Genomic DNA, 12,262 nt, shown 5'->3' with positions numbered 1-12,262 from the left:
GAGATCATGCCTCTGCACTCCAGCCTGGGTGACAGAGTTCAAAAAAAGTGCAAGATAAAGCAGCATGTGCTGATGTAGAAGCTATAGCAAGTTATCCAAAAGATCTAGCTAAGCTCATTGATGAAGGTGGCCTTTCAATGTAGAAGAAACAGCCTTCTATTAGAGGAAGATGTCATCTAGGGCTTTCATAGCTATAGAGAAGTCAACGCCTGGCTTCAAAACTTCAAATGACATGCTGACTCTCTTGTTACAGGATAACACAGCTGGTGACTTTAAGTTGAAGCCATTGCTCAATTAACATTCTGAAACTCAAGAGTTTAAAACTTATGCTGAAACTACTGTTTATGCTTTATAAATGGAACAACAAAGCCTGGATCACAGCACATCTGTTTACAGCTTGATTTACTAAAAAATATATATTTATTTATAATTAAAAAATATATATTTATATATATATAAATTTATATATTTGTTTTTTTAGTAAATCAAGCTGTAAACAGATGTGCTGTGATATATATATATATATATATATTTTTTTTTTTTAGATGGAATTTTATTCTTGTTGCCCAGGCTGGAGTGCAGTGGCACAATCTCAGCTCACTGCAACCTCTGCCTCCCGGATTCAAGTGATTCTCCTGCCTCAGCCTTCTGAGTAGCTGGGATTACAGGCATCTGCCACCATGCCCGGCTAATTTTTTGTATTTTTAGAAGAGACGGGGTTTCACCATGTTGGGCAGGCTGGTCTCAAACTCCTGACCTCAGGAGATCCGTTTGTCTCAGCCTCCCAAAGTGCTGGGATTACAGGCGTGAGCCACCACATCCAGCCGATTTACTGAATATTTTAAGCCCATAGTTGAACCCTACTGCTCAGAAAGTTTTCTTTCAAAATACTACTGCTCAATGACCATATACTCTGTATCTTGAAGATACATTGTATCTCCAAGAGCTCTGATGGAGATACAATGGGATTAATGTTGTTTCCTTTTTTCTTTTTTTTTTGAGATGAAGTCTCAGTTTGTCATCCAGGCTAAAGTTACAGTGTCGTAATCTTGGCTCATTGCAACCTCTGCCTCTAAAGTTCAAGTGATTCTCCTGCCTCAGCCTCCAGGGTGGCTGCAATTACAGGCACACACCACCATGGCCAGCTAATGTTTTCAGACTTTTAGTAGAGTTGGGGGTTTCATCATGTTGGTCAGGCTGTTCTCGAACTCCTGACCTCCAGTGGTCCACCCACCTTGGCCTCCCAAAGTGCTGGGATTACAGGCATGAGCTATCGCACCCCGCCCAATGTTGTTTTCCTGCCTGTTAACACAACGACCATTCTGTAGCCATACAGAATCCATCATTCTGTATGAATTAAGGAGCGATTTCAACTTTCAGGTCTTATAAGAATGTTCACGATTCATGAGAGGTCAAAATATCATCATAAACTAGAGTATGGAAGAAGCTGATACCAACTCTCATGGATGACTTTAAGAGGCTCAAGATTTCAATGGAGGAAGTCACTGCAGATGGGGTGGAAACAGCAAGATAACTAGAAGTGGGGCCTGAAAATGTGACTGAATTGCTGCAATCTCACAATCAAACTTGAATGGATGAGCAGCTATTCTTATGAGAGCAAACAAAAGTGGTTCTTGAGATGGATTCTACTCCTTGTGAAAATGCTGTTAACACTGTTGATGACAATAGGCCAGGCAAGGTGGCTCACACCTGTAATCCCAACACTTTGGGAGGCCAAGGTGGGAAGATTGCTTGAGCCCAGTTCAAGACTAGCCGAGGCAACACCCTTTAAAAACAATTTTTAAAATTAGCTGTGCATGGTGGTGCATGCCTGTTGTCCCAGCTACTTAGGAGGCTGAGGTAGCTGGATTGCTTGAGCCTGGGAATTCAAAGTTATAGTGAGCTGTTGATCACACCACTGAATTCCAGCCTGTGTGACAGAGTGAGATCCTGTCTAAATAAATAAATAAATAAAAGACAAAGGATTTGGGTTTTTTTTTTTTTTTTGAAACAAAGTCTTGCTCTGTTGCCCAGGCTGGTGTGCGATGATGCTTTCAAGGCTCACTGCAACCTCAGCCTCCCAGGTTCAAGCAATCCTCCCACCTCAATTTCCTGAGTAGCTGGGACTACATTAACTCACCACTCCACCCAGCTAATTCATAAAATTTTTTAGGCTGGGCGCAGTGGCTCACGCCTGTAATCCCAACACTTTGGGAGGCTGAGGCAAGCGGATCACGAGGTCAGGAGTTCAAGACCAGCCTGGCCAACATGGTGAAAACCAGCTCTACTAAAAATACAAAAATTAGCTGGGCATGGTGGGGGGTGTCTGTAATCCCAGCTCCTCGGGAGGCTGAGGCAGGAGAATTGTTTGAACCTGGGAGGCAGAGGTTGCAGTGAACTGAGACTGCACCATTGTACTCCAGCCTGGGCAACAGGGCAAGACTCCAACTCAAAAAGAAAAAAAATGTACTTTTACTGGACATATTATTGCACACTTAAGAGACTACGGTATACTATAAACTTTTATATGCACTGCAAAACAGAAAAATTCTTGACTTGCTTTATTATATTTGCTTTACTGCTGTGATCTGGAACCAAACTTGCCTTAGCTCTGAGGTATGCCTGTACTTAGAAGAGTATCTAGCACATAGCAAGTTCTGTATAAGTTTTGGCTATTATTATAGCTTTCCCATCTCTGTCTTTTTTTATGGCTCTCACATTTTGGTGCAACCTGGGTTAAAATACAAACTGGCAAAAAAATAAATAAAAGCTGGTAAGTTTCTTAAATAAGGAAAGCTTCTCCAGAAGTTCCCCAGGCTTCCCTTCCCATCTAATTGGCCAGAACTGCATCATATGCCCATGCCTAAATCAATCACTGTCTAGGGAGCTAAAGTTACAATGACTGGTTTAGAGTTTATATCAAGACCCACCCCCTGGGGTAAGGAAAGGTGGCCAGATTCCCAGTTAGCAAAGTAGTAGTAATGGTGCTAAGACAACTAGTGTCTGCTAAGACTCATGAGGCTGTAGTCTCTGCTAGAGAGTCAGAATAAGGCAACCTCCAGAACAACAAACATCACCCCTACAGGGCACCTAGAGGCAGGAAAATCACTACAAAGGTCTGTTAAGGGTAATGAAGTTTGGGCACTGCAGAAATAGTGAAGGATATAAGCCTGAGCTAGCGGAGAGTGCACTTAAGAGGCAGTTAATACAGCAGGTTCTTTACTCATGGGCATGTGAAGGCAGGCTGCGTTAGTGTCTCCAGTGCCCACAGGATCCAGATTACTAGCCCTGGACTAGTCACCTAATCTTCTCAAAGCCTCAATTTATAATTGTAAATGGAGATAACACAAGATACCTTGGATTAGATGTTACAATTAAATGAATACTTACATTAGTCTGATCTACATGGAATATAGATAAACAAAAAGCTGACATTCTTAAAGACAAGGTATGATGAGGGAGAGGTACTTGAGAGGAAGCTGGAAAGAAGTTACCTGACTCTAAGCTAAAAACTCCCTTCAAGACCTTGGTCAGATTTTGTTGCTCCACTGAAGAACTTTCATATTGAACTACACCAGAATAGGACTAACTTTATTTCTTAACTCCTTAAGTCTTCTCAGAAATTTATGTTCGGCAAAATGGGTAAGAATCTTACTTCTGGCTTTGTGGCTTATTGGCTGTGTTATTTTCTCTGAGGCAGTTTCCCAATCTATAAAACTGAGTAAATCCCTACCAGATTTATTTCACTGAGCTTATTAAACATTAGTTCCTCCCCTTTGAGGCAACAGTGTTTCTGAAACTGAAGACCAATACGAAATTTGTAACAGAAAGTTTATAACATAAAAGCTCCTAAATTTTCACTGATAGATGAAGCTCCAGCTACTAAGAAAGGCCCAGCAGTCTTATTACTCAACAGAGAAACATGGAAACCAGAGTACTTAAGGAAAAGGAACATTATTCAAAGTGGAAAAGAATCTGTTCTGACATTAATAGAGCCCTTACTAGGCTCCAGACAATGTTATCTGTTTTTGTTTGTTTTTGAGATAGAGTCTCACTCTGTTTCCCAGGCTGGCACGATCCTGGCTCACTGCAACTTCCTCCTCCCTGGTTCAAGCAATTCTCCTGTCTCGGCCTCCCAAGTAGCTGGAACTACAGAAGCACACCACCATGTCCGGCTAATTTTTGTATTTTTAGTAGAGACAGGATTTCACCATATTGATCAGGCTGGTCTCATACTCCTGACCTCAGGTGATCCACCCGCTTCAGCCTCCCAAAGTGCTGGGATTACATGCATGACCCACCTTGACCAGCCCAAATGCTGTTACCTTATTTAATCCCCAAACACCTTGATAACACAGCCCCACCACTTCTTTCTAGAGATGAAAAAAGGCTCAGAAAGGAAGAACAACATTATGGTGGACTTTGCTAGATGCTTTCCATATGTGTCGTGTCTGGCATTTAAGTGACTTCCAATACCAGATCTGATTCTAAAGTCATTGCCTTGAAGCTCAAGTGAATAATTTGTTTCCTTAGAATCACAGATCTTAAAAAATTCAATTCCAGGCAGGGGTCGGTGGCTCATGCCTGTAATCCTAGCACTTTGGGAGGCTGAGGGGTGGATCACCTGAGATCAGGAGTTTGGGACCAGCCTGGCCAACATGGTGAAACCCTGTCTCTACTTAAAAAAAAAAAAAAAAAAAAAAAAAAAAAAAAAATTAGCTGAGAGTGGTGGTGGGCACCTGTAATCCCAGCTACTTGGGAGGTTGAGGCAGGAGAATCGCTTGAACCTCAGAGGTGGAGGTTGCAGTAAGCCAAGATCAGGCCACTTCACTCCAGCCTGGGAGACAAGAGTGAAACTCCTTCTCCAAAAAAAAAAAAAAAAAAAAAAAAATTGCAGAATCTAATTTTGCTTGCCCCACACACAATAGTTGGAGTTAGCAATTCACTCTGGACTCTTTCAGCTTCCTTCAGAAGAAAGATTCCAAAGTGGGCCCACATGCAAAAACAAACAAAAAACCCAAAACACCTTTACAACTTTGCCTAGAGTGTAAAAGCTTTTTTCCCTTCTTCCAGCCCAACCACTAGAGGGCCAGGTCATTACAAAAAATAAAATTAAATTTAAAAAAACGCCGGGCGCAGTGGCTCACACCTGTAATCCCAGCACTTTGGGAGGCCGAGGTGGGTGAATCATTTTGAGGTCAGGAGTTTGAGACCAGCCTGGCCAACACGGCGAAACCCTGTGTCTACCAAAAATAAAAAAAATTAGCTAGGCGTGGTGGCGGGTGTTTGTAATCCCAGCTACTCCAGCGGCTGAGGCAGGAGAATCGCTTGAACCCAGGAGGTGGAGGTTGCAGTGAGCCGAGATCGCGCCACTGCACTCCAGCCTGGGCAACAGAGCAAGACTCTGTATTTAACAACAACAACAACAAAAAAAAAACAGAAAAAACAAACAAACGAAAAAAAAAAAAAAAAACCCAGCAGTTACAAACTAGACTTGGGAGTGCTCACCCTGGCTTAGCCACTGTGTGACCTTTGGTAAGTTACTTTACCTTTCTAAACCTCAGCTTCCACATCTGTAAAATAGCAATAACGGTAGCATCTATTTCCTTAGGTTTTACAAATTAAGTAAAACAAGATGTGTAAAGCAATCAGCACAATGCCTGCACAGAGGAAGACTTAGCAAATTTAACAGTTTTTACTGCTGGAGAGGAATTACCACTGTTGGTTCTGTCTCTAAGTCCAAAGACTTCGCCATCGTATTCTCTCTTAACAGCGGCCTGCCAGCCGGAGTCCCCCCAGAAAGATCAACAGGTCGCTCCTTTTCTCCTTACCAAGGCCAGCCCAGAAACCTAAAGTCCCCAACCTAAAGATGGCCCAGAGGACCTGGCCTTTGGCGTTCTACCATCACAAGCGATGCCACTCTGAGCCCAACCGAACCAGACTATTTCCGCCTTGGTTCCGTTCTCCTGGCCTTCAGCGGCACAAGCTACCCTCGGCCTGGGTGCCCATGGTTACTGGCCTGGTGCTGGCTAGCCTGGCTTCCCCTCACCAGAGGACTCCACCCCGCTACGTAGGTAGGACTTCCCTGAGTTCAGGGGAGCCACTGAATCAAGTCAAGACGCGCGTCGGCCAAACACAAGCCAGGAGAAAGCTACCTTAGCGCCGCCCAGGCCTGCCGCCGGGAGTCCGTCCCCCAGCCCCAGTCTGGGCGCAGGGCGGAGAGTAGGCCCCTTTCTAGCTCCCAGGAACACGTGAGCTCCTGCCCGAGGACACCATGTGGGGGGCCCCCGGCATGCCAAGGTGTCCCCGGAACCAGCACCAAAGGACCGCTCCCAGCACGGGCCCTAGCTTGGCCCAAAACTGGCTTGAGGGGCACTCCCGGCCTGACTTCTCCCCAGACCTAGCTAGAGGGATGCAGACATCTTACGCAGACCGCAGACAGGCTCTCGCCAAATCCTGCCTGAGCCCAAGAACCTGACGGCCTGGCTTCCTCACTCACCCATCGCGGCTCCGCTCGCTCACACTTGGCGGCGGCAGCGGCGGCGGCAGCAGCGGCGGCAGCGGCGGCGGCGGCGGCCTCAGCGGCAGCTTCAACAGACAATATGGCGGACCTGCAGGACGGCAGCCCGAAATGGACAAACTACTTATCTCCAGGACAAAACGCGTTATTGGCCCAACCGCCTATCATTACACCGAAGATACGAACTTAAAGAGACAGCAGCCACTAAAGGTGGGGCGTGGAAATGACGTACGAAAGGAGTGGCTGGGAGGAGACTGCGAGGGATACCTACGAAAGTTAAGTGTCTCTACGAGTTCCCAGCTGTTTCTGCTACTATTTCTTTTTTATAGTGAGATTTTTTTCCCCCAGAACTTTTTCTCCCGGAAGCGTATCCCTTCTTTCCATAGTTGAAACCAATAGCCGGGAGCGATGGCTCACGCCTGTAATCCCAGCACTTTGGGAGGCCGAGGTGGGCGGATCACCTGAAGTCAGGAGTTCGAGACCAACCTGACCAACATGGAGAAAACCTATCTCTACTAAAAATACAAAATTAGCCGAGCGTGGTGGCCCATGCCTGTAATCCCAGCTGCTCGGGAGGCTGAGGCAGAAGAATCGGTTGAACCCAGGAGGCGGAGGTTTCGGTGAGCCGAGATAGCACCATTTGCACTCCAGCCTGAGCAACAAGAGCGAAACTCCGTCTCAAAATAGCCGGGCGTGGTGGTGGACGCCTGCAATCCCAGCTAGTCGCGAGGCTGAGGCAGGAGAATCCCTTGAACCCGGTAGGCGGAAGTTGCAGTGAGCCGAGATCACGCCACTGCACTCCAGCCTGGGCCACAGAGTGACATTCCGTCTCAAAAAAAAAATTAGACGCGGTGGCAGGTGCCTGTAATCCCAGCTACTTGGGAGGTTGAGGCAGGAGAATCACTTGAACCAGGAGGAAGATGTTGCAGTGAGCCAAGATCGTGCCACTGCACTCCAGCCTGGGCAACAAGAACGAACTCCGTCTCAAAAAAAAAAAAAAAAAAACAACAACAATAGTCATAGACCCTGGGCTGAATATGAATAACGAATCATCTAGTTAGGGGAAGTGACTTGCTCAAGGCTATAGAGAGAAGGAAACGAGGAAATAAGACTAAACCCAGGTTTTCTGATTAGTTGGCAGTCTTACTGGGTGATAATAAATAGAAAAATAGGCCTGTGCGGTGGCTCATGCCTGTAATCCCAGCACTTCGGGAGGCCGAGGCAGGCGGATCACAAGGTCAGGAGATCAAGACCATCCTAGCCAACACGGTGAAACCCCCATCTCTACTAAAATACAAAAATTAGCTGGGCATGGTGGCGCGTGCCTGTAATCCCAGCTGCTTGGGAGGCTGAGGCAGGAAAATCGCTTGTACCCAGGAGGCGGAGGGTGCAGTGAGTTGAGATCCTGCTATTGCACTCCAGCCTGGCGACAGAGCAAGACTCCATCTCAAAAAAAAAAAAAAAGAAAAAAAGAATAGGGCTAGGTGTGGTGGTTCACACCTGTCTGTAATCCTAACACTTTGGGAGGCTGAGGCTAGAGGATCACTTGAGGTCAGGAGCTCAAGACCAGACTGGGCAACACAGTAAGACCCCATTTCTACAAAAGATAAAAGAAAAAATTAGTGTTGAGAAATATTAAGTTTACCCTGCCCCCATGGCTCCTTTGTGGAAGATACCTTGTAGTTTGTAATCAGTGGTAGGTGGATAACAGCTGCCTACATGGCATATTACTGAGTTATGTGTATATATAGAACACCTGTGTATTAATAAGAATCACCTGTCAAAGAGCAACTAAATATGTGGAAGAAGCTCTACTCAGGGCCTTCAGTCCCAGAGAGCTGCAAGCCACGCAGGCTCTCAGGCTGTTGGTCCCCAGGATAGATCCACTCAGTTGGGCTGTCTGGGTGTCTGCCTCTCAATACCTTCAGTCCGCCTGGGTGGGGGTCTCCAGACCAAGTTGGATCTCGGTAATTAGCCAGGCATGGTAATATGCACTTGTACTCGGGAGGGTGAGGAGGAAGGATCACTTAAGTCCAAGAGGTCAAGGCTGCAATGCCATGATTGTGCCACTGTACTTCAGCTTGGGTGATAGAGTGAGACCCTGTGTCTAGAAAAAATAAAAAAAAAAGAGAGAGAGAGAAAGAAGAAGAAATAAGCGGGCCATGGTGGCTCATTCCTGTAGTTCCAGCACTTTGGGAGGCCAAGGAGGGCAGATTGCTTGAGCCCAGGAGTTCAAGACCAGCCTAGGCAACGGCAAGACCCTGTCTCTTAAAACAAAACAAAACAATGAGACCCATGCAGTATAGTTGACAGAGTGATTTTATAATCATTATTTCATTTATCCTCACAGCAAGCTCCTTGAGGGCAGGGGTGGGTTCTGTATTGTTTACCACTGTATCTCAAGCACCTAGCACAGAATCTGGCACATCGTGTGTGTGCTCCACAAATAACTGTTGAATGAATAAACAAAGAATTGACAGAAAATTGAGTTACACAGAGCAAGGGATATGATCTCCCCTTTTTGAGATGAGGAAATTGAGGCTCTTATCATTCATGTGCTTTTGAATCATGGAATGTATGGCTAGCACAAATCAGGCCTTTCTTTTTCCATGACATGCCAACCCTCCTGTCCCCCACCTCAACACAGAGCCAGGCTATATCTTCAAGACATAGAGGGGTCTATCTTTTGGAAGCAGAATGAGGGCCTGTCACAACAAATTGCCAACTTTAGTTGTGTGCTTGGCCCATTTTCTTGAGGGAAAGAAATCAAAAGGAAAACTCTAGGATGAAGGTCAGGAAGGGGCACACTGTATTTCCCTTCCTACTGCCACTGCTTAAGATGAGACCTGATCACTTTGCCCTCGTCTATTTTGCCTGCCTCCTTACTGGTCTCCTGCCTCCAGACTTTCCCACTCCCACCCACTATCTCCTGAAAAGCAGAGACCTGTAATCCCAGCTATTGGGAAGGCTGAGGTGGGAGAATCCCTTGAGCCCAGGAGTTCCAGACCAGCTTGGGCAACATGGAGAAATGCTCTCATTAAAAGAAAAAGAAGAAAAGCAGAAACCTTACAGTGTAACTCTTCTGCTTAGCAATTTCCTATTGCCTGCCCTTTGGTAATGCCCAGACATTTTAATTTGGCACACAGACTGATCCTTACCTGCTTCTTGGGCCATTTCCCCATCAGGCAACCCAGGCTCCAACCACATTTGGAGAACCATTTTTCTTCAAATATGCTCCTATCTTCTCTGCTGCCTTTGCATATGCTGTTCCCTCTGCTTAGAATGCAGTGTTCCCCTTTCCCTGCTTAACCATAAGAACTACTCACTTTTTTTTTTTTTTTTTAGAGTTTTGCTGTTGTCCAGGCTGGAGTACAATGGTGCAATTTCGGCTCACTGCAACCTTCACCTCCTGGGGTCAAGCGATTCTCCTGCCTTAGCCTCCTGAAGATAGGTGAGTAGCTGGGATTACAGGCATGCACCACCACACCCAGATAATTTTTTCTTTTTTAATAATTATTATTTTGAACAGAGTCTAGCTCTGTCACCCCAGGCTGGAGTGCAGTGACGTGATCTTGGTTCACTGCAACCTCCGCCTCCTGGGTTCAAGCTATTCTCTTGCCTCAACCTCCCGAGTAGTTGGGATTACAGGCACCTGCCACGATGCCCAGCTAATTTTTGTATTTTTAGTAGAGACAGAGTTTTACCGTATTGGCCAGGATGGTCTCGAACTCCTGACCTCATGATCTGCCCGCCTCAGCCTCCCAAAGTGTTGGGATTACAAACATGAGCCACAGCACCCGGCCTAATTTTTGTATTTTTAGTAGAGACGGGGTTTTGCCATGTTGGTCAGGCTGGTCTCTAACTCCTGACCTCAGGTGATCCACCTGCCTTGGCCTCCCAAAGTGTTGAGATTGAGAGTAGTTCTTGCAGTTGGGTGCAGTGGCTCACACCTGTAATCTCAGGGTGTCTTTCCAGATGGTCAGGGTATCCGTCCTCTCCACTACTACAGGAAAAAATGAACACTAATTTTCCTTAGCATTTCACACCCTAATTTGCTCACAATGTGTGTCCATCTTTCCTCGTTGTCTATGGGACAGTAGCTTCCTTATCTTTGTAACCATCCCAGTGTTTAGCAGAGTGCCTGCCTCAACAGAGGCATCAAAAACATTTGTTGAGGAGTGTGTCACCCATACACCATTGTGAGCTCATCTGCATACTTTATGGCCAAGAAGGGCTCAGCAAACATGGGCTGAATAAATAACGGCTCACTGTCCATGTTTCCTCTTCCAGCCTGAACCCTCCATCCTATGCCCATAGGAGGCAGTGACCCTACAAGCAGCTGTTTCTACTCTTAGCACATGACCCTGATCATACACCTTTGCTAGCCTAGGACAACTGGTCCTCCCAGATCCAGCCTCTGTTGACCTTTCTCACTCCTTTTTTTTAATCCTTCCTGCTCTAAGATCCACATTCTGCTTACCTTCCCCCAAACACACCAGAATGTTCCAAATATATGTGCTACTGCATGTGCACTATTACATTTGCCTGCTTCTCTAACTGCAACACCCTTTTCCCCTCTTGTCCACCTAGGAAGTGGCTAATTCAGACTATCCCCTCCTCCAAGAAGCCCAGAGAACTTTAACCATTCTCTCTCCTGTGCTCTGCTGTACCTTTTAACTGTCGGACTCATCCCAGTGTAGTATTACTTGCTTGTTCCAGTGTCTTGGTATCCTCTCCATCTACCATAGTACCCAGCAAGGAAGAGGATCTCAGTGACTGTATGCTAAGAGAATCAAGACATCACATTCTGCCAGGACAGTAGTGTCATCTTTCAGAGATATTTATTTAGAGATGGAGTGTTCCTCTTCACCCAGGCTGGAGTGCAGTGGCATGATCTTGGCTCACTGCAACTTCTGACTCCGGGGTTCAAGCGATTCTTCTGCCTCAGCCTTCTGAGTAGCTGGGACTACAGGCAGATGCTACCATGCCCGGCTAATTTTTGTATTTAGTAGAGATAGTGTTTCAACATATTGGCCAGGCTGTTCTCAAACTCCTGACCTTGTGATCCACCTGCCTCTGCCTCCTAAAGTGTTGGGATTACAGGTGTTAGCCACCGTGCCCAGCCTATTTTTATTTTCTTTGAGACAGAGTCTTGCTCTGTCACCCACGCTGGATTGCAACAGCACGATCTTGGCTCACTGTAATGTCTGCCTCTCAGGTTCAAGCAATTCTTGTGCCTCAGCCTTCCAAGTAGCTAGGACTACAGAGATGTGCCACCACGCCCAGCTGATTTTTCTATTTTTAGTAGAGATGGGGTTTTGCCATCTTGGCCAGGCTAGTCTCCAACTCCTGGCCTCAAGTGATCCACCCACCTTGGCCTCCCAAAGTGCTGGGATTACAGGTGTGAGCTACCATGCCCAGCCTTTCAGAGATTTTATGTTCAGCTCTACCACTTCCTAGCTGTGTTACTATGGGCAAATCACTATAACTCTCTGAGCTCCAGTTCTTCATTCATTGGAGTGACAGCACTTTCCTCCTAGGGTTGTCATAAAAGTTAGATTAAGGCAAGGCCTGAAATACACACAGAGCAGCATCTGGTACACAGTGAGTATTCAATTCACAGCAGCTATCACTGCTACCATTGCCTCTGGTGCTTCCTCATCTCCTCTCTACTGAAGGCCGCAGTACCCACACATGCTTCAGAAGCCACATGTGGGGCTTCCTAAACCAGAATCCCACACC

At 46.1% G+C, this 12,262-nt stretch overlaps 1 protein-coding gene across 1 annotated transcript in view; it reads right to left on the bottom strand.

The window, feature by feature from the left end:
- KPNA6 (karyopherin subunit alpha 6) overlaps window positions 1–6,545 on the bottom strand; it is a 68,559-nt gene extending 62,014 nt beyond the window's left edge. Inside the window, exon 1 of the mRNA XM_064363618.1 lies at window positions 6,500–6,545. Coding sequence (XP_064219688.1) covers window positions 6,500–6,503 — 4 coding nt within the window. The 5' untranslated portion in view covers window positions 6,504–6,545. The remainder of the gene's footprint in view (window positions 1–6,499) is intronic.
- Between the last annotated feature and the right edge of the window lie 5,717 nt (window positions 6,546–12,262).

Source organism: Aotus nancymaae, unplaced genomic scaffold (assembly GCF_030222135.1).
Source record: "Aotus nancymaae isolate 86718 unplaced genomic scaffold, 86718_ANA_hifiasm-v0.15.2.pri h1tg000053l, whole genome shotgun sequence".
Lineage (NCBI taxonomy): Eukaryota > Metazoa > Chordata > Mammalia > Primates > Aotidae > Aotus > Aotus nancymaae.
This window is presented reverse-complemented; position numbering and strand designations above follow the sequence as displayed.